This window comes from Manis pentadactyla, chromosome 8 (assembly GCF_030020395.1).
Source record: "Manis pentadactyla isolate mManPen7 chromosome 8, mManPen7.hap1, whole genome shotgun sequence".
NCBI classification, from domain to species: domain Eukaryota; kingdom Metazoa; phylum Chordata; class Mammalia; order Pholidota; family Manidae; genus Manis; species Manis pentadactyla.
This window is the reverse complement of record NC_080026.1, coordinates 81,689,549-81,712,232: the sequence shown is the minus strand read 5'-3', so window position 1 is coordinate 81,712,232 and position 22,684 is coordinate 81,689,549. Positions and strand designations below refer to the sequence as shown.

The 22,684-nt window shown below is 40.9% G+C and overlaps 1 protein-coding gene across 8 annotated transcripts in view; it reads left to right on the top strand.

Annotated features, from left to right (window-relative positions):
- Positions 1-22,684, top strand: part of FAM13C (family with sequence similarity 13 member C) — a 127,580-nt gene that overhangs the window by 46,321 nt on the left and 58,575 nt on the right. For all 8 annotated transcript variants that reach the window (XM_036895068.2, XM_036895064.2, XM_036895063.2 and 5 more), the window contains 2 exons: positions 7,843-7,961; positions 20,820-20,883. In XM_036895068.2, the coding sequence (XP_036750963.2) occupies positions 7,843-7,961; positions 20,820-20,883 (183 nt within the window). The remainder of the gene's footprint in view (positions 1-7,842; positions 7,962-20,819; positions 20,884-22,684) is intronic.

Genomic DNA, 22,684 nt, shown 5'->3' with positions numbered 1-22,684 from the left:
TGGGCCCCGCTTGGGCTTGACAGGCCTCCAGGAGATCTCCGGTAACCTGCTCTGTGTTGCCCCCTTAAACAGCCAAGGGCAAACTAAAATTAAAACTAATACCAAACCTTGCCAGAGTCTGGTAAACGTTGGGACTACACTGTCTACTCTAAACCCTACTTGCTCTGGAACCTGAAGACAGGAACTGTGGAAAACCAGCAGAAGCTGGTGGAGGGTGAGAGTTTTTAGCAGATTCAGTTCTTCCGGACCAGAACGGAAAACTTGGCATTGTCCCTTCCTTTCCAAATTCAGACTCTTGAGAATTTGGTGATGGGTACCCACTGGTTGTCATTTCTCTCCCAGGACAGCTGTTTCCTTGTTTGTCTTGTTTTGTGTCCTGAGAACTTGGCTTGGTTCTCTGCCTGCCTGAGAACTTGACGGGTGGTTGGGTTCTCGCATACAGAGGCAGCTCAACAGGCAGACTGGGGACCGCCAACACATGGCCAGACAGGAATGTGGATTTTACCCCATTTGGGGCTAGATACGGCTGGTCAGAAACGCGTAGTGTACTCCGTTTGTGGCTGGTGTCCTGCCAACTGCTTTTAGTTCTCAGGGGAATTGTCTGCCTTTCTTTTGACTGTCTTTGGGAGGGGCTCTGGACTTTGGGAGGATAGCATCTTTGGGGTTGTTCAATACTGTCAAGAATGTTTACTGTCTGGCCTGGCTGAAACCTGACAAGCTATTTGAAAGAATTTTTAAGTAGCTCTGCGGTCAGAAGTTGGCCAGATTGGAAGCTGGTATTCAGAGCCTGATAGGAACTGTGTTTTTTTTTTTTTTTTAAGGCCTTCTCTCCTAAGCTAAATGTAACCAGAGAGAAAGAAAAACATTCCAAAAACAAAGCTTTAAATCTGGAACAAAGGAATATTTTTATTTCCATCTTAGTTGAAGATCTTCTCTTTGATCCAATGAAGCAAAATGAAGATAATGCAGTTGGGTGGGTTGCTCAGTCCCAGCGATGTCATTCAATTCTTTGAGGAATTGAGAGTCCTAACCTCTGAATTCCCATTAACTTTTACTTCAGTTGAGATACAACCTGACTCCAACATCATCAAGAAGTGGTAGCTCAGAGTGGTGCTAATACTTTAAATTTTGGTGAATACTCTCAGTACAATTGAGCCTTTGATCAGAAGGGGAATCAATAAAGTTAATTTGTATATCAAGACCCATAAAATGCAGGCCACTCCGATGGCTCAATCCATGTCTCAAATCTAAGCCTAAGTCAGCCTGTAGGTATGAAAAACACCTGCCAAGAAACCCTCATATACGGCAATCATAGTCCCCAGACTCGGCTTCAGCTACCTTACTCTAGAAAATAGGACTTGCCAGCTCTATAAGGAAGCGCCCCCTACTGCTTAGGCAGGCATGCTCTGTTTCCGGGTTGCTTCTTGTAATGCTCTGCAAACTTGATCTTGCTCAAATCCCTCGGGGAGGAGAGCTCCACTGTTTGATAGGCACTGTATTCTCCTGATACGTGGATTGTTTTTCCTTGAATAAAACATACCAAATTAGTTACTAGATTGTTTTCATTTTGTCATTTGACAACAGTGAACATGGGATGTTGAAACATAGTGGAAGGAACTCTGAATTTGGGTTTAGGAGATTGGAGTCAAATCTGGGTTCTCTAGCTTGAGTGACACAGTTGGTCCTGTTTTATTCAATTTTGAATTAAATATTGACTAAAAGTAGCAATGTCTCAATATTAATAGTTCTAAATAATGAAGTTCTCCCCAATTTATCAAGATTTGTATAATTTGAAAGCTGTTCAGGTCTAGATGAATTATCAGCTGTTTATTTCTTTGAAATATTTCCACTTTAGCTCATGAACAGAAATACCCTATCTCTTCTCTCATGGGAACAGAGGAATCCCCTGCTTTTTGAAAGTCCATATTATGCCACTTCACTTCTATGAAAGGTCTACATTACTATCTGTTCTCACTAACTAAAAGGAATCTAAAAAGGAGTTTCGCTTTTACAAAAAAAAGCTGCAAATCGAAACAACATTGAGCGTTTGTTTTGTAGTGAGCTGTTAAAGAGGCAGTGCACACCCCGAGTAGTGAGAGGGGCCCCGCCAGGCTCCTTCCCCAGGACCTATACTCAGCATCTCAGTAGCAAGCTACCATAGCTTTGGACTGTATGTGTGAGCGTCTGTGCTCTATTTCAATTTATTTTGTGCATCTGTTGGCAAGATGCATCCTAAAAAGGTATCAGAGAAGCCTAAAAAGTTATTTTTTGGTTCCGGGAATGCTCAAAAATTTTTCCAAAATTTTACAAATTAATGGTGATTGTTTCTTTGCTTTACACCATTCTGGCTTTTAAAGGTTTCATAAGAATGCTCTACTTTCCAGTATTGGGGAAACCTGTAGTCTTAAAATATAGTCTCAGTCAGATTTTGCAGGGTCTTCAGGAAGGCATCCCTTTTATAAAACACAATGTTTTTGGCCTAGGTAAGTCGTCTGTCTCCACTTGACTATTCTTATTAGAGAAAACTGGGGGAATAAAATCTACCCCCTAGTTTTAAATGTGGAAATACAGGTTTAAAGTGCCTAGTTTAGTGCCTGGTACAGAACAAGCCCTTAGTGAATGTTACTTGACTTGAAAAGTGGACCAGATAGACAACATAATTTGAATGTCTGTTTTTTCCTACTAGAAATTCTTAAAACTGTAAGCAGTAAACTGGGTGATATATCTGTATTACAGATAAGGAAATAGGATCAGAGGAAATCCCACTTTGTAGGCATGCATAGATTTTGAACCTTCATGACTTATTTATTTCTGTGTAGAAAGAGTGACTAAGGTAGGCAAAACTTATTTAAAAAATAGGTCCAAAGAAACAGTTACTTAAGTTCCTTGCTTCCTAAAGGGTCAGAACATTTTAAATAATAATCAGATACACATTTTTTAAATGAAAATTCAAATTAGTTCTTTCAGAGCATCCTTTCCCTCAATTATGAAATGAATGTGATAATTTAATAGTTCTTTTTAATCAGAGCTAAGGGTCTTTAAAACTCCCAATTATTCAAAAGGACTTTAAGTCACTTTTGCAGACATATGCAGGTTTAGGAAAGGGTCATATAAGATTGGGTAGATTTATGACACTTTTCCTGTTCATTTTAAGAGCTGAATATTTAGGCTTTTCTGCACTATGGACAACTCAGATGTATTAATCATGTAGTAAGTAGAACTCTTGGGAAGAACATGCTCTCATGAATGAAAGACTTTGTTACTAGCAATGGTGTGATTAGTTATAAAATCAATTTAATATAAAATTTAAGTCAGCAGTTAAAGAAATAAATTTTTTTAATCAACTTTGGAATAGAGTGGACACAGATAAAATCTCAAGTGTGAGATGATGAGAGAAGTTAATGTTTTTTTTGACCACATCTTGGAAGGAAGATTTAGAGGATGTGTTTGTGTCTGAGGCCCAAGGGAAGCATTCTTATTTGGCAAGCTACAGCAGATGAGCAAAGACGGGGATCAGGGCGGAAATTCTTTTCTTCCTTTTGGTTCATGGATTTGTACAAATTGAGGAACTTGGAAGGGCCTGAATCAGTGACCATGCACTGGATCAAAACTAGATTCTCCCAAGTTCCCCAAGAGTCAGCTGAACTCACTAAAATCCTAACAAGGACGAAATATTGTACTTCACCATTTCTGCTTAGAGGCAGCTCATTTTCCTTGACTCAGCTGGGGTTTTGAGCTTCTCATCCTAAGAGTCAGCTTCTGTCTTGTCATCATGCACTATCCTAGCCACTGCTCACGGACCAGAAAATAACCTAAGTAACGTTTGTATTATGGACAGCTTTCTTATGAAAGTTCTCATAGTTTAGTCAGTTTGCTCCTGAATATAGCAAAGAACAAACAAATCACTCCACTGAGGGTGGAATTGGGACATAGAGGAGGTGAGGCCGAAGGGAAGAGCACGATGGCTGGGAGCAGAAGTGGGGGATAACCTGTTTGTCAGGGGCCGACCAGCCTGTGCCTGGCCAGGTGTCAGGAAGGCAGGCCTGGAGGAGAGGGGCCTGGCGTCTTCCTCATTCCCCTGGGTCATCTTGGACCTGCCCATCCGGCAGACACATTAATACCAAAGTAAGCAAGTTAGTGTCTGTCCTCGTACACTTCAGTCTTCACCAAACAGGAGATTTTAAAGTTATTTGTGAGCAGATATATTATTCACTTTTATATAACCCCCTTAACTATCATCCTTAGTATACAGTAGATTGTTTCTTATTAAGTAAAAATAAATCTCAATTATTTCAGGTAAATACCCTGCTTTAATGTTCTAGAACTTTATTTAAAGCTGGGTGTTACAGCAGATTCTAAATATGTTGAACTTAAATGAGCAAAAGTAATCAAATGTGTTCTTCTTGTCCAGATGTTGTCACCTTAGGGGGATGGGTGGGGAGAGTATGTTAACTCTCAGTCAGCCACAAGTACCTTATCTACTATAGAAGCACTTTCTTGGGTAATCCTCATTAACCTTGTCACTGGCCAGGTGGTGAAGTCCAAATGGAGTAGAGACGTGAGTTCACCACGGGGGTGAGTCCTGGTCTGTCATGTGTCTGGCTAAATCCATTACAGAGGCAAATTATTGATGGAATATTACTGTTCTTGTTTTATGTTTTTTCCTTTATATCCATGAGTAAATGACAGCTAGCAGCACAATACTTTCTAAAGTTACCGTTCTGCTAATTCAATAAGATTGACACCTCCTTTTCTTCTGCCTTCCCCTTGTAAGAGAAAGTACAAAGTTATTTTTAAAACTGGGCAAGTAAGGACTGGTGTTTACTCCCCTATTTCCTATGAGGTTCTTACATCCTCCAGATTTAGGCTCTGGAAGTGTGTCCTTCTCACAGGACATCATTTGTGCTCTATGAGCATGCTCTGTGGCTCCTCGATGCTAACACATCTTTTCACACTTTCACCTTCCTTATATCTGAGTGTACCTTAAAAGTGATGGGTGCATTTAATGTGACATTATTATTATTTTCTCTAAAAAGCTGTTAGTTAAACTGATGGTGGCTTTTATAATCGATAGTATCTTAGAATAGAGGGGAGTAGTAGTGTTTTAGTTATCTATAGCTATCTAACAAATAACCCCAGGACTTAAAATAACAATCATTTATTACCATTTATGGTATCTGTGGCTCAGGAATTCACTTAGGGCACATTGGGGAGGTTTTACCTCTGCTCCATGATGTCTGGGGGCTCAGCCAGGGGATGTGTAGTCTGCAAGTTGGAATTATCTGAAGGCTCAGTGATTGCCAAGTGGGCTTTGCTGGGCCTGTTATTCCACCTGTGGCCATTCTGTGAAGAGATGATGGAGTGGAAAGGATGAAAATGAAAATCTTTATTTTTCTTATGAACAAAAAATGATTTTTCCAAACTTATAGGAATTCTGGAATGAAGAATCTATGCAGAATTTTCTGAGAGGCTGGCCTTGGGCTCTAGTCTAGGGTTTTTCGACTGGCACTTCAGAAAATGATTGAACATCCTGTCATTGGAAAAGGCAGTCTCTGCCACTACAATTATGCCTATATTTTTCATCAGAGTCTCCTCTATTGGTTAGTATTCAGGGTAATTTATCCCAAATTCCTCAGTTACTCTCCCCAACTCTCCTTGCCAACTTGAAGTTTTAAATCCTTAGAGGGGCAGAAGCACAGCTGACGGTACCACTTTTCGGTCCATTTGCATCAGAAACTTGATTTTCAGCTGTCCCAGAACTCCTTATGCACCCATGTCAGAGACAAGTTCTCCTCTTGCAATGCTGTTAGATCTCTAACCTCAGCAGAAGGCAGCAGCTTCTCCAGAGCCTCCTTTGTCATCTCTAAGATAAATCATAAAGTCTGGGGGGGTCCAACAGTGTGTGGCCTCTAGGCCTTCTCAACCACTTGTAAGTGCAAAGGATTTGACAAAGTACTGACTTAGAAAATTAAAAAATAACTTTCCTAAAATGGTAATGTTTTAATAAAATGAAAATTTCTGGTTTCAACTTTTGAGAAACTAAAAGGGTCATTTCTTTAGGCCTACACATCTTGAGGCTTCTAAGTATGATTTTAAAAATATTATTATAGACACCTAAAACAAGCATCCCACCACAAAAATAGGTTTTCTTTTGCTGAACTCATTCAGGTTAAGTATCCAAGGATTTCCTTAACACTAGTTTCATCATATTGAGCTTCAAAGGAACTTTGTAAAAGGAATATTATCAGTGGCTCCCATCTGCTGTGTGCCTCCAGGAGGCTCAGGTGACATCTTGTTCAGCAATCTTGGGAGCTTGGAGTGTTCCTGTCATTTTATAGACAAGGAAACTGAGGTCCAGACAATTGATCTACGTTGCCTAAGGTCACATGCCTAGTAAGGAGTAAGCACAGGTATCTCGCTTGAAAACCACGGTTTGGGGGAAACTTGGCCAGTGTTTGGGTAGCTGTAGAATTTCTCACAAACAGCTACTAAGTCCAGGGAACTGTTATATACTCTTGGAACCCTTTCTTGTGGACACATGTAGGGTCTTCTTGACTAAAGCTGGAGGCTTAGAAAAATGGGACTAAAAGATCCTGGTAGGCCTAATTCATTCCTTTTCTTCAGCTCAGCTCACCTTCCCCATTTTAGTCCTTGTAGGAGTTCACATGACTTTGTTTTAGAACCTTGTGATGACTACTTGGCAGGTAACCCCACCCGATTATTGTAGTATTTTGGAAAAGTGACTTCTGAGACACTTGACATGTTGGCACTTGTACTGTCTTCAACCCATACCCCAAACAGAGGCACTCAGTCTATATTGCCACCACAATAGATACTGCACTGTCGGACCCACGTTCACTGCATCACATGACTATTGTGACAGCATGACAGTGACTGTCTGCATTTACTGAATTTCTTACTGATTTTGGTTTTAGTATTTCATTATCAGATAAAGAGTGGCACTTTATCCTAAGGAAAATCTGTCAGAGGTTTGGCATGGCTCAAAGACTCCAATGATTGAACTGCTAAACATATGTAAGTCTTACAGTTTTGGTGTGTGTGCCTTGTATTGAAACCAGGCTTATTTTAGTTTTGGTGTGTTTGATACTCTCTAGAGAGTTTAGCTTTCTGGAGTTTTCTAAATTAAAAAGTGGATTGCATCCTGGGATGACTAATGTGATTTCTTTGGATGCAGTGTAGCCAATGGCAAGTGTGTGTGTGTGTGGCAAGGAGGGAGGAAGGGCAAAATCAAGTATGCTTGGGATGTGGAATTTATAAAAGTGGTTTGTTCCTTAGTTTTCAGCCTAACTTAAATTTATTTCTCATTACAGGAATACTTGTTTATTGTAAAAATATAGATGAGCCCCTAAAAGAAGAAAAAGAAATGACATCTCACAGTTAGTCATTATTAAGAGAAAAAATAAATGACATCTCAGACTTAGTGACTGTTAAGATTTTGTGGGTGTACATTGTTCATATGTAAATTTGTTTTTGCAAAAATGAGCACATGTGAAAAATATTCTAGAATTTATATTTTCAGATATATCTCTTCATTAAATACTCTTCTATAATATTTTTAGTATCTGTAAAGTCTTCATGGTATGACTGTCTCATATCTTTTGAACATTAGGTGTTTTTCTTCTTTGTCATTTTGCAGCAACTGACTGATAGGAAGAGGCTTCTGAATTTCAGGCTTCTGAATTTCAGATCACTCAGTGGCCCCCTTCCCCAGCTACAGTCAGTGGAGTGTGTTTTGTATTGCTGCCCCCCCACCCTAGCCAAGGAATGCCACCGGAACTGATGGGGCTGACAGCTCATCTGCTTCTGCTGTTTCTTTTGCAGGAGACAGAGCACGTGGTTCCCAGCCAGTCTGAGTGTCGGGGGAGAACAGGAGCACCAGCTCAAGAGAGTCCACAAAACCACACTTTCAGGTGCCAAGAGCCCGTGAGAGTTCAACCAAGGTGGGCCCTTTGTTGTCAGAAGTTTCCCTGTGCCTGGAGTTCCTTTCCCAGAAATGCTAACGCCTGTGCTTGCCAGGTTGGCAAGAGGCAAGGCTTCCTGACTTTTGTTTGCATTTCTATGGTCAGAGAAGCTGCTTAAAGGGACCTAGAAGGAAAATCACCGAGTCTAGGAGAAATGTAAATAACCTGCTTAACTTGTCTTCAGTTTGAAGGTGATCAGTCTTAAGGTTTAGAGAGGAGTAAAGATGGTCTTGCTCTTGGAGAGAAAAATGCTGATTTCATTTTTCTCTCTCATTCCATGTCAGAGTTGATTAGGTCTTCCTCTGTGATAATAATTGGTGATGACAGTGCAGACATTAAGCCAGTTGCTTTTTACACACTATCTCATTTAACCTTTACGACTTCCTCATACAGTGGGTAGTCACAGGCCCACTTCATGGAGGAGGAGTCTGAGGCTGAGACTTTAAGGCCCTTGTCTGATGCTGCACAAGTGAAAAAGGCTGAGCCAGAATTTGAACCTGCAATTGTCTGATTATGGCATAGCAGGCGTGGCTTCTGTGCTGATCCTGGTGGTGACCTTAAGTCCTAAAGTAGCCCCAGGCGGGGCTCTCTGGTCTGCTAGACCTGCTGGAGACCTCGCTGGGTCCAGGGCAAGAACGTGTGTGGAAAGCTGCCTGTAGCAGCGTTGGCATGGCATTCTGACGGGAGCCTGGCATTGCAGCTGTCTATGGAAAATCTCTTCTGGAAATAAACAGAAGAAAGAATTCAAGTGTTAGTTGTATCAGCTGTCTTTGTAGAATCTTGTGTGCAGTGTAATCATAGCCTTCCCTCAGTGAAAAGGGAGTGCTACGCTTCTGAGCTTGACCTTTAGAAAATTTTTCTAAGGGTGCACAGTCTAAATGAATCAACGAACTATAGAGAAGTTGGCTGTGCTATGTAATTGTGCTTCAAAATATTCAACATACTAAATTGAGAATCATAGAGCCCCAAAATGTTGGAGAAGACCTCAAAAGTAAGGTGATCTACTATCCAGTTGGATTACTGGGCACTTTTTATCACTTGCTCACAGGTTGCCATCTCTTATCTGTTTATTCTTATTTGATCTTAGGTCAGGTGACATTCAACCTTGTCATTTCTCTGCTGATCAGAACAGAACCCCCTATTTAAGGCCTTAATATAATAAAGCTGTTTCAGGCTGACTAGAATCAAGTGAGGCAGTGACCTTGTCTCCCCTCACTAGATTGGTGACTCTCTCTCAGCAAGAATAATAGAACTATATTTCCATGTATATTTTAAAATTTTTAAATAAAAATCAAAACTAAACTAAACATTCATATTTTCATATGGAATATATGGTGGCCCTCTGGAGTGAGTATTCCACAGTGGCTTTTAGGGAAAAATGATAGTAGCAGTTAACGTTCTCAATGATGTTTTATATCCCATCTACAGGAGAGGAAGGTAAATGGTAGTGTTACCACTATCAAAGGGCAAGTGAGAAGTTTAACAGGATCCTGTGGTGGGAATCATTCACATGTGATTAGTAAGGGCTACAGGGATTGAATTAGAATACCTGTATGAGGAAACACGGAGGGGAGCAGTCCTTACATTTGGGGGTGGTAAGTTACAGTTCTCTCTAGATTCTCGGGGATCTGTGGCACCTTTCCTCAGAAAAAAAGATGCCCTCACACTCAAAAATTCTAGGAGGTTCTGAGGCCTCATCTGCATGTCAGGAAGAGGAACCAGATACAGGGTCACTGGGGCCTTCCTCATACGTGAGGCTTGTCTTCCCAGCAGATTGGCCACTCTTTGCAAAAACACATCTCATCTCTCTTCTATACCTTAGCAAACCTCCATAGGACCCCAAATACCTTTTCTTTTTCCCTTCTGGCTTCCATGTTCCACTTCGACAGGATCTAGCTTTCTGAGCTAGCAGAATGTTCTGGGCACCTTTTTTGGTGATCGTGGGATCCAATGTTAAGATCAGGAGTGGTTTTACTTCAGTTATGTCTAGTACTGTTAGGTTTAGTATTCAGATTGGACTGGTAATCTTTAAATTAGAGTTATTTGCCACAACAGTGGTGGCATCACCTTGGGACATTATAATGTAATAAGAAAAAGTCCATCTCAAAATATTATAGGGATTGTGAAATTTGATGAAGTAGTGAAATGAGATCTCAGGCTAAAAACAACTTTAAGTCAGGTAGCTCACGTTCCTGATAGCATTCTTCTTCTGTTTTAAGCCAGCATATGGCCAGTAAGATCCTGATAGAGACATGATAGTGTAACAGGAGACTCCAGACAGAGGGCTGGCTCAAAGGGAGGGAGGAAGCCAGGCTGTCTCAGCAGGTAGAAAATGCCACCTTCTTGGGGGATGGGGGAAGAATGTTTTTAGCATAATGAATACTTGAAGAAAGGGAAGAAAGATCTTCAGCAAGGAGCTGTCAAGGAATTCCAAGGAGTAGTTAGTCTTCAGAGAATGAATCCATCCTTGCAGAAATGGGATTTTTGGAGCTGATTGTGTTATGGGGTGGGTATTGATCTTTCCATGCATGCCAAAGGGAAATAGTTTCAAACCTAGAGCTCTGAGCATGTTGTATCTTTGGCTCTTTCTAGCACAAGGGGCCTTTATCTGTGTCTGTGGATGAGCTTCAGAATGTCTCTGAATGTTTTTGCCGAAGTTTGAGTGAGTGTATCTGTGTGTGTATGTGTATTAGATATATATGTATATATAAAATATATACTATATTGGTTTTCTGTTGCTCCTGTGGCAAATGATCACAGACCTGTAGTTTATAGCAATACAAAATTATAATTTTAATCTTCATAGGACAGATGTCCAATATGGCTTTCACTGGGCTAAAATAAAGGGGTCAGCAGGCCTGCATTCCTTTCTTGAAGCTCTTGGGGACAATCAGTCCATTTCCCTGCCTTTCCCAGTTTCCAGAGGCTGCCTACTTTTCTTGACTCATGGCCTCTTCCTCTATTTTCAAAGCTAGCCACCTTGAATTTCTCTGAGCATTCTACCAGACATCTCCTTCTGACCATGTCTGGGAAAGATTTTCTGATTTTGAGGGTTCATATGATTAGATGGGGCTGACTCAGATAATCTGTGATGACCCATCTCCAGGTCCTTGACATAATTACATCTGCAAAATCTCTTTTGTCATATAAGAGTAACATGGGGAAGGGAAGAGGGATGAGGACATGGACATCCTGGTGATGGGGTGGCACTGTTCTGCCTATTCAGTGTATGTTGATTTTTCCAGGGAAAACCTCTAAGGCATTTATCAAAATTTCATATGTTACTCATGATCCCCAGAAAAGGTTTAGAACCACTGTCCTAACCTTTTCCTACCTCTGTGTTTGCTTGTTCTTAATGTCCTTGACAGAGCCAACCTCAGATACCAATTTTGCCCCTTCTGTCCTCCTTCACTGCATTCTTCCACCTACTTGCCATGACCCCCCTCATCCCTATGTTAGAGTCCATGGCAGTACAGTGAGCTACAGCAGAGATCTCATATTTGGCATCCTGCAGGTGTATCTGGAATGGTATATTTGGCTTAAAGAGTGTTTTTAAATACTTTGATTGAATATTTAAAAATCAGGAGGCTTTACAAATCTTTAGCATTCTTTTAAAAGACCCGAAGATGGGATAAACCAGGGTCTCTATTTCTACAAGGCAGCAGTTAGCTGGAGCTGAAGTGCAGCTCTCCATTTTTTCATAATTCCTGCCTAGATCTCTCCATTTATTTATGCTCTTTGCCTGACTTCTGTAGGCATTTGATTTATAATGCCTGCTTCAATCCTTCTCTTCCCACAGCAACTGCTCATTCTGGTCGCTCTAGCTGCCCGGAGCTAGGTCCTAATAAGGTGATAGCTGATACTGCCTTATTGCCTCCTTTCTAAGATGAAGTATTTATATTTTAACTTGGATGTTCAGTGCATCTGAATGGAGGGGCTGCATGTTACCCTACTCTGGTGTGCTCCTCAGTACCCGCAGCTTTTCAAAACATCTAAAATTAGAGAGCTGCATTTGGTTAAAGTGAGAATGAAGCCTTAGTAATCATTGAATACAACACTCTCATTTTCCAGTTTGACACCCAGTGAGGCTTTTGATTTGCTTAAGCCCTCACTATAATAGAACCAGCACAAACACCGTAAGTCTGTTTAGAGCAGTCACTTGATGAATATGTAATCGATTTGATTGATTTTTATAGCTAAAGTCAGTACCAATCCTGTAAACCCTCAGATATGACAAAGGAGAATATACGAATGTAAGAGAATGCTAATGAAATTGGGAATTTTTACCCAGCTAAGGAAATTTACTTTTGAGAGGGATGAACTCGCTTGTGTTTAAAACACTGTATTAAAATTTATGACAGCATTATTAAACCTTTAATGTTACTAAAGACCCTGTCTGCACAAACAAGAGCTGTTCTATAGTACTATATTACTACTAATAAGTTGGTGGTTACATTTTATGAATTGGAGCTCATTAGCCTTCTCACCTGTTTAGTCCCCAGTTAGAGGGGTTTGAAGATTGGGGTATTATCAAGGATAATGGCTTTGATGGCTTTGACTATTTTTGTGACATTCCAAATGAAAGAAAAGGCTTTGTTGCTTTATGGAAAGAGGAAGTTTTGCTGGCAGCAACTTTTCCATGGGGGATAAATCCTTTCATCTTTTTGTTTTTGAGGTAGACAACTTTGTATGTGTTCTAATGGTTGTTTCTTATTAAATGTTTTTCATAGAAGTAAGTGGATTCTTAATGAGCTCTGCTAAGAAGAAGCAATGAGTTAAGAGAATGGGCGTGCAGAGATTTTTAACAGAAGACAAGGTCTGCCTTTCTGTGCTGTGCCAGAGGAGGCGCTTGGTGAATTGCCAGCATGTTCTTATTAGTGCGCTCTTAGGATTTCTTCCTCTCTGCCTATCTTTGTTTTATGGGGCAGTGGCAGGGAGGTCGGGGGTGGGGATTGAGGTAGAAATTTTTAAAAATTAGTTTGTTTTGACTGTGTTTTGAGACTCCTGGGTAATGAGTGGGTTCTAAAATAGCTTACTTTGCTTGTGCTGCATAGGAAGGGAGCCGTGTAGTGAGGGCTCTGCTTCATCCCCCCATCCATGGGCTCAGAAACAATCTGGTGGAAAGGAAAGAACTTTCAAATTAAGAAATGCAAGGGTTTATGCCTTTCAGTGACCTGGTGCCTTCACTCAAATCCCTGAGTCCCCTCTAACACTTGTTTGGGTCACATGATTTCTCAGGCCCCTTCTGGCTTTAATACTGAAAACAGTCTAGGTATTTAAAGGATTAGACTTGGAATGACTTTAGCTTAATGATACAGGCTTGCAGACACAAAAAATAACTCCCCCTCCTTGCTATAGAGCATAAAAAATGCCTTCACCAAATCCTTAAACTACTGATTGAGAAAGAGCCTACACTTAATTATTCTGGGAATGAAACATTTTCTTTCCTTTTTTTCTTTTTTAAAGGCATGTGCCCTTGATTACTAGATAAATTGTTAGTAGTTTCATGGACAATGATTAGGCATAAAGGTAAAAGGGAAACTCAAAGACATTCATTCATAAAAAAATAAAAACATGGTTATATTGGAAAACACAGAAAATTTAAAGGAAATAAAAAGTTCTTGTAATCTTACTACCCACATAACCACTGTTACTATTGTAGCATACATTTTTATGTTGTTGCTATTATTTTAATGTGGCCATAAAAAAGAATTTGTGTATGAAAGGGGCTTCCAGATGTCTTAGGGCTTGAATCTGTTAGAAGCACTATTTATTTTAAGCAGGCCCCAGAAATATAAAGGTAGACCACAGTGTAATCTGACTGTACCATCTTTACACATAAACTAAATAGTAGAGTGGTGGCTTTTCACCAGGGTGGTGAGTTCATTTATGGCTAAGGTGAACAAACTTGATTTTCCATTAACAAATTCTCTAACATACAGTTTTCTGTAAGAAACATGATTTACAAACATTGTTGTCATTATAGCCCTGTGTTAGAAATAATATTTCTAGGGAATTGAATGGAAGACTTTGTCCTAAGATCTCAACATCATGGAAAGCTTCTTGATCTAACTTGAATAGATTTAAGACAAACTTCAATAATGAACAGAAGACAGTGTGTGTAAACTTAAATCTAATTTGGAACTTGGCCCAGATGGTTAGATGTCCAGTGGTCCTGAGGCCACGGGAATGAAGCTGTTCCTCAGCTTACTGTTCATCTTCCCAGGGTGGCGATTGGTTATCCAAGGGCTCCTGTTGCAGTGCTCATCAATGGGGTCATGGATTTGCAAGACTTCTGCTAAGTCCTGCACATACACACAATTGGTGACACATACAGCTTCCACCAACCCCCCTCTATCATTCTTTTATCCTTAACCAATTTATTTAAATTGTATATATATATGAAATTTTTCCTTACATATGAAATCTTGGAGACACATTTCTGTAAAACTTGTTTGTCTCACTTAATTGTATTTTTCCACATCATAAAACATTCTAAGATATAGATGGCTGTGAAATATTATATTCTGTGTGTATACCATCATTTATTTAACTAATTCTAAATCATGTATTTTGGTTACTTCTGGGATTTTTATCTATTAATATTGCTGTAGTAAGGATCATTTAAAAATATTAAAAATATTTCTGTGTACATCCTTTATAATTTCTTTGGCTTAAGGGTAAAAGCCATCTAGGCATAGGATTTAAAACGATAAACAGAAAGGAGACTTGGGATATAAAACTTTCAGTTATCTAATCACGGAAGAAGACAGGAACATAATGGATAATTATTCATTTGAGAGAATTAGATAGTCTGGTTGCTGGATTTCTGTATGTGGAATCATACGTTAGTGGCTCATCAGAATAGAACATTTGAGACAATTCAATCCCCTCCTCCATACTTGTATATTCTAGATATTTCTATATCATCCACCAGCCTTCATAGGTTTCTAGTTCAAATTGTTGCTGAGGGCAAAGTGCCTCTGGCTCTAACATTCCCAGAGAACATTGGAAAGTCATGCCAAGCGTGGTGCAATTTGTTGTACAGGACTGCCTCACGCATCTCGGGCTCTGGCATCTTTAGCACTAGCTCACAAAATGTCAGTAGGTACCTCCAGCCTCTGGCCAATCACAATAGCCCCTCATGTCCTTAATGCTCCCTGGAGAGCATACAACCCTGCCTTGAGAAACACCAATCTCCATGATGGATATTTAAAACTGCTTCATGAGAGTCTTTATTAACATGGGCATATGTTCATGGCATGATCTGTTTATACAAAGGGGAAAAGCAATTACATAACAGTATTACAGTGTGATACTATTTTTGCTTAATATATAATTCTGTACAGAAATATGTACTAGACAGACAAAAATCAATATTTTATTGGTGTTACTTTCAGGTGGGATAGTTGTGGGTGATTTACAAATATTCTTTCAGTTTTTGCTCTCCAAATTTCTCCCCATGGAGTCCCTATTGAGTTTGTAATTGAGGAAATTATTTATAAATGAAAAACTATGTACTGTTCAGGATTTGGAACTATAATAAATTTGTTAATGTCTCTGCAATCATATTAAGTAATTTTATTTTCAGTTTTTTTTTTTTTAACTGTTGTATCTCAGTTTGAGGCAGACAGGAAAATTAGGAGAAAATGGATTTATATTTTACTTTTGTTAGCTGGAGGAAACTTAAAAGGCATTCATGGGTTGGGTCAGTTGGTATCAGAAAGCAAACAGTAAAGGTGATTTTTATAGGGTCAGGTGATGCTTAAAACCAGAATTTGTGTCCTATGCACCTCTTTATTTGAGTGTTATGTTCTGTAGATAAAAGCAGAAGGTCTCTACTTATACCCTTTGAGTAGGGCAAGCCTCTCGGGTCTAGTAGTACAGCATTCTGAGAAAGTTCCTTTGACCCCACATGTGCCATGAACAAAGGAAATACCAGGGCCCATACAAGTGGGGGTGGGGTCCAGGAGTAGAAAGGTTGAGAAAGGAGGCACAGGTAAGGCCAGATTTCAGAAGCTTCTTAAACAACGCCTTGAATTTAACATCAACTCGAACAAACAATTTTGGCCACACCCAGCCTATTGAATAAATCCAGACACACCTAATGGAGCCCTCGGGATGTGTATGTGGAGGGGGGAGCTCCTGTAGGGAGAGGGATGTTGTCAGAAGTGGAGTGGAGATGAAAAGTGCTGGGCAGACAATGTCAGTAGTGTTGGAGGGGCTCAGGGGCATGGGAAGAACTTGGAATTGATGGAAGAGAATTAAGAACCAGTTTTAAGGTAACTGCAAAAAGCACTTGTCTCTGATCATTGAGTTACTGTTGCCCCTCAGACCAACACTAATCCAGATTCTGTTCAACTTGTGCCAAGACCACATGGGTAAGCACAGGGTTTCTGTTGAAGGCGTGTATGGTATTTGTTGTTTGCTGTAAAATGAAATGATAATGTGTATCCTAACTAGCATATGCTCTCTGGGAATAGCAGGTGCAGAGGTGCGGGCTCATTCAAGACACAGAAAAAAGGCCCTAAGGTGGGAGTATTGTGAACTGCAGAAGGAATGTTACCAGATGACATGGGAAAGGGTGGCAATGGCCAGACGGCACAGGGCCTGGTAGCCAGGTTGTGGATTTAACATTTTGTCTAAGTCCAGAGGGAAGCCATTGGAGGTTATCGACAAGGGAATGCCACACTCAGATTTACATCTATAAAGACCACTCTAGGTTGTGGTGTGTGTTGTGCGGAAGCAGGAGGTTATCTTGGAGGCTAATGTGTCATCCACATGGGAGGAGATGGTGGCAGTGAAGACGGAGAAAAGAGGGCAGATGAAGATAAGAGAGTCATGACTCTTTTTTTAAGAGAGAAATAAAACCTTCAAGAGGGCACAGGTGGATTTCAGACTTGTGAATGCATGGCCAATCCTCTATTTCTTCTCTTCAGTTCTGTGGCTCCTAGTGCTGCCCGGATCCATGAAGAGATGCCTCTCTCTCTGCGGAAAGTCCTCGGATGAACCTCTCTGAAAGGGGGTTGGCGGCAGTGCTTATCCACACATTCCCTTCTCTCTAGGCCGAGGATTGACTCAGGGAGGTAACTCTCCCACACTTCCAGGCTGAGGGAGTAAGGTCTGCCTCGAAAAAAGCTTGAGGCAGGAAAGCTAAGAGACTTGGCAGGTACTTGAAGGAGGCCAGTGTGAATCAGCCGAGCTGCCCATAGAGCTGCAGTGCCTGCCTGCAAGCACTGTGTCTCCTGGGCTGAGCAGGGCCAGGCACAGGGAGCAGGTGACTAATGGATACAAGCCAGTGAGCTATGGGAGGTGATGTGAACCAAGTGCTCTGTAGCCTGCTCAGCAAACCGGGTGATGCTGTCACTGGTATTCATAATGATGCCGTATTAGGACCTCTGCTCTAGCTGGGTCCCTCGGCCTCAGCATCCCTTCCCAAACACTCCTTTCTGGTTCAGCAGTACCCCCAGGACTATTCCACCTCCTTTCTTCTCTGTCTCGACATGGGCTTCATAGCTGACCCCCTGTCCACCCACCCACTGGACATTGGTGTGCTTCTGCCTGTTTCTGGGCTCCACTCTGGCCCACCAAGGTGAGGAACAGTATCTGTTCTGGTGCAGTCGGGCTGCCTCGGGTTCAATTTCTCATAGTGTCTCCAGGAACACAGGTCTCCCTTCTCCTGGAAGGTATCCCCTGCGGGGTCAGGCCAGAAACTCCCAGGCACTCTGACCTCAGGGAAGTCCCTCATCTGTGCCCTTTTAGCCAGGTTGTTGCACCTGGACCTTTAGTATAATGTTTCCCTATGAGGAATCCCCTGGAGTGCTTACTAAATACATGTTACCAGTCCATTCCTCTGGAAATTCTGGTTCAGTAAGTGTGTGGCCCAGGAATCTCTGTTTTTAATAATACTGGTTGATTCTAATCTTCAGAGAAGCATCTGGGAACAGGGTATGGGGCTTGGATCCCAGCTGCTGGGAGGGCATTTTATTAGGGATCAGCATTCTGCTGCTAGCCATGACATCATTCTCCCCTCTGGGGGTTCACTGACCTGGTAAGTACATGGTTGAAAAGTCAGCTCATGAACGTCTCCTGACTGCTGGTTCTGTTTTCTGTCAGTGGTCTCTTTGGGAGGCATTTAAAATTCTATGCCTCGGTTTCTTTATCTTTCAAGTTGGCTGCCCAATATTTGACCTCAGCCCTTTAGCCAGAAATTTGGTGAAAAAGTAAAAAATAAAAAAACAATAAGAGAATGTCTTTGGTACAACTTAGACTCCCTAGAGAAAGGAACTTTATATTTACCGGTATTGAGGATTGTTATTGTTGCTAATAATATTACGGGAATGTATTGGCATCTTGTCTGTGTCTGCATATAGAGCTATTGTCTACATAAAGAATGTTTTGCTCAGAGGGTTGTCCTCTTGGGATATACCTTTTGTTTTCCAAAGAGTTTCAGGAAACAATGGTCATACAGCTAGCCGACTGTCATCCGGGTATGCATTAGTGCATCCCATATTGCTTTCTACTACAGAGGCTCACTTTAATGCTGTGGACTAGCCTGAGCTCTTAGGAGTGGTCCAAGGGAGGCAGTGTCCAGCTGGAAGGTTCTGGTGGCAGATAAGTACTCTGAAGAGTGTGTGGACGCTCCTCTTTGCTCTTGGTCTTGGTTTTCCACTTGTGGGCTGGAAAGCCACTTGCTCATCTTCGGCAGGTCTCCACAGGAAAGAATGTGACTGCTTGTGGAAAGAGAGTCCTTCCAGCCTTGCAGTCCTGCTAGCATGCTACGGGTGGAGCAGGGAGCATGAGTTGTATCATAATCATGCACAAACTCAGGAATATGCCAGATGGCAGCTGTCTATAACCCTGAGATGAATACTTTATGAACAAATATGTGAATGTCTGCGGTGTGTCAAATGCCAGGATTGGCCCTAGAGATAAAATGTTAAGCAAGACTTTTATAGTCCCTGCTCCATAGAGTGTAGCATCATGAGAAAGAGACAAATAATTATACGCAATGAGGGAACAAGACATGCTCGTAGCAGATGTAGAAGATCAGAATGTGGGTAGGACATATGAAAGGGAGATCTGATTGGGAGCTGCCTGGTATCTAAAGGGTGAATGCATTAATCAGGAGAGAAAATGGAAAGGGAGGAGCATTATGGCACAGGAGCAGCACAGATGGAGGCCTGAGGTGGAAGGAGCATGGTGCCTCCAAGGAACTGCAAGAATTGCCAGTGTAGCTGGAGCACAGAGACTGTGAGTGGTATGGATTGAGGCTGAAGAGTGCACAGATGCTAAACTCTTCAGGATGTCAGAGGATACCTTAACCATTTTGGTCCTTAAGTGCAATGTGCAGAAGGGTAAGTGGCAGGTGGTTGTGTGGAAAATGATTTGAGGAGGGTAGAGGGGATGTAGGAAGATCAGGGAGGTGGTGCAGAAGACACAGGAGGGTGGCTTGGCCTAAGGTGGGAGTGGTGGAGTGGAGGGAAGAAGATGGATGCAAAGGTTGTTTGGGATAAGAAATGGAAAGACTTGGTAATAAATTGGCTGTTGAGCTCGAGGGAGTAGAAAAATGTCAGATAACTCTCAGATGTTTTCCATTAGCAATTGGATGGATAGGGAAGCTTTTTACTGAGATATGGAAGACTTCCTTCTACTAATTTAATGATAGATAGTTGAAATGTTGGTATAAATAAAAAATCCTATGCTAAAGTACTGTTTTTTCACAAATTATCACTCTCCTTAGGCTGAGAAAAATATCCTAATGTCTTGTTGGTCGTGCTATTTTGAATTGCAGTATACCTCCCTAGGGAAGGTCACTGCAGGGTGACCCTACAGGCTGGCTCAGCATGTGTTTAGGGGTTCCAGCAATGTGGGAACACCAAACATTTGTAGAAAAGTTACACTTCAGTTGGCTATCCACAATTTTGCATTCATAGAATCCAGGAGAAGCTCTTTTAATATTGGCACACTACTATAGTGGGGGAGATTTGTTTTTTTGTTTCTAATCTAAAAAAAAAAGATTCCAAGTAAATCTGCCTTGTTTCAAGTACTTTTTCTTCTGTTGGAATCCATGCAATGCCAAAACTCAGCTTCATCATGTTACCCAGCAATTGCTATAACATTTATTATGTTAACTAAGAAAGAAGATGAGATTTCCAAAATGTGTGCTCACTGAACAAATGGTATCTTTCTGTAACAACTATATCAGATCACATAAATTCATTCAAAAAAAATTTTTAATGAATGAAAAGAATACTGAATTTATACTAGGTACTGAGGATTCAGCAGTGTAGAAAATGGACATAATCACTAATTTCTTGGAGCTCACATTTTAATGTGGAAATGCAAATGAACAGTATAAGATAGTGAGAAGTGCTAAGAGGAAACTGAGGGTAGTGTGATAGAAAGTGAAGAGGAGGGCTGCTTCTAGTCAGGGCCATGAGGAGGGCCTTGTTGGGGGGTGACTGAAGTGACCCATATATGTGGAGAAGAGTCAGCTTTGTGAAGGTTTGGGGGAAGAGCAGTCTGGGATGGCAAGTGTAAAGGTTTGAGCAGGGACTCAGCACTATGTGTTCAAGAAACAGAAGGCCAGAGAGGCTGGAGTGCAGGGGACAAGGCGAGAGTGATGGGAGGTGGGGTGAGGAAGGCTGGCAGAGTTTGAGCACTGTAATGTGTTGCAGACCATTATAAAGCATTTGTCTGGATTTTATTCTATGCACAGTGGGACACCACCGAGGGTTTTTAACAGGTATGGCTGGATCTCTAGCCGCCAGCTTCAGTTGTGCATTGTTGAAAGGATTCTTTGAAAAGGAAATAATTTTTCTTTGTATTTTATAGAATAGACCAGAGAGCTGCCATCTGGCCAAAGGATGCTTTTGAAACTCGGCAGGACATAAATGAGGTAGGTGCAGTCATTGTACGAATATGAATGTATTACTGTAGCCGATAATGAAATGTATTATGCTTTCCTAGTACTAGGATTATTTTTTATTAAAAATTTAAGTAATTTTGCTCTTAAGTGGACTTGTTTTCCTTGTAGTTCTTTGGGTAGTATTTTTCTCACTCTGGAGCAAATACATTAAAAATATTATTTATGAGACCACTCACTGCGTCCTAGAACTAAACTATGTCCAACAGTCACTTCATTATACTTTGACTTTTCTCTGGGACTGTATGACTATGGCTGAGACAGTCATATTTGTAAAAATTTCTCTTTATTTTCTCTCTCTCTTTTTCTAATGGCTTTTGCAGTCTCGAATATAATTTTGCTTACTATTTACCCACAGAGCATGCTATAGTTTGGTGTTCAAAATATAGTGGTCTTAGTATGCTTTGAGGCATTGGAAAATTCAAAAAATTGGAAGCCATATTTTCCAACCCAAATGGACATTCCAACCCACCAAACTGGACATCACAATGTTAATAAGCTTGTCCTAGATTTTCTTTGAAATATATATTTTTCTCATTGGGAGTCAATATAATATAATTAGGATAATTAGGATTCTTAAGAATCCTACTTACTTAAAATCTTAGTTATTAAGAATGCCCTTGGCTTAAGACACTGGTTGAGAATACTCTGTCTAGTTTCTCATGCCCTCATTGTCCTTCATTATATAATGAAGGAGCTGTAGGTGGTATATCTGATTAGGAGAGTAGCAAAAATAATGAAAGGTCTTGATGCTCACATTCAGGAAAAGAAATAATGGGCTTCAGGCAAATTATTTGTGATTTGAAGACGTATCTCTCCTTCCCCTCCAAAAAAAAGTAATTTACTGAACTTAGGTGATTTTCTTTTTCTTCTTCACTGTGGAACTTGGCAGAAATGAATAACCAAAGGCAAAACTGCCTAGTTAAGTCAATATAAATAAATAAGTAAAGTTGCGGAAAATGTCCAAAAGATAATAACACAGAACACCACTTGTTATTTCTTTATACACAGAGACAGCCTTCAAATTCCACAATCTCAGTTGTGGTAACGAGTAAAAAAGTGTTTAAGAGAAAAGAGGCAAGAGCCTGAATCAATGAATGCAGCTGTTTGCCACACTGTGAATAAGCAAAATCCTTGCTGTAAAGAAGCGCTGATTTGTTTTGACATAAATCACTAGAAAAATGAGGTGATTGCAAGCATCAACTTGCGATAGGTTTCAAGTATTTTGGAGAAACTCTGTGAGCTGGAAACCCATGAGCATGCTCAAATCGTAGTTGCAAAAAGCTCTGTTTGAAAGTCTGTATTCTCTGTATCCCACCACTATATTGTATTTGTGAATTACATGAAACGTGCCAGCTCCCTGCTCTGGGATTACATGGGTGCAAGAGCACTGAATGGAGGCACGCAAGGCCAGGCAGCACTGTATTTTGTGTACTCTTCCGTGTAAAGGTGCTGCTGATCCAGACTGGTTGATATCCGTGAGTGTTTGCTCAAAGTGGTTTTGTTCCAGTCAGGGGGTACACTGTGCGTGCAGACCCATGCTTTTCCACGCAGTTTCTGTTGTGACTAAAATTGGGGGCTAGAGGAAACCTTAGAAAAACTTGAACAGGGCAACATGGGTGGGTCCAAGGCCATGCAGGGAGGGTTGATGTGTTCAGACTCACTGATGGGGATGTCCTATAGAGTGGGAATATATTTAACTGGATCTTTCCCCATTTCCCAAATTTACGGAAAGCCAAATTTTTTTTAATGGAAGAACCCCATAGTATTTCTT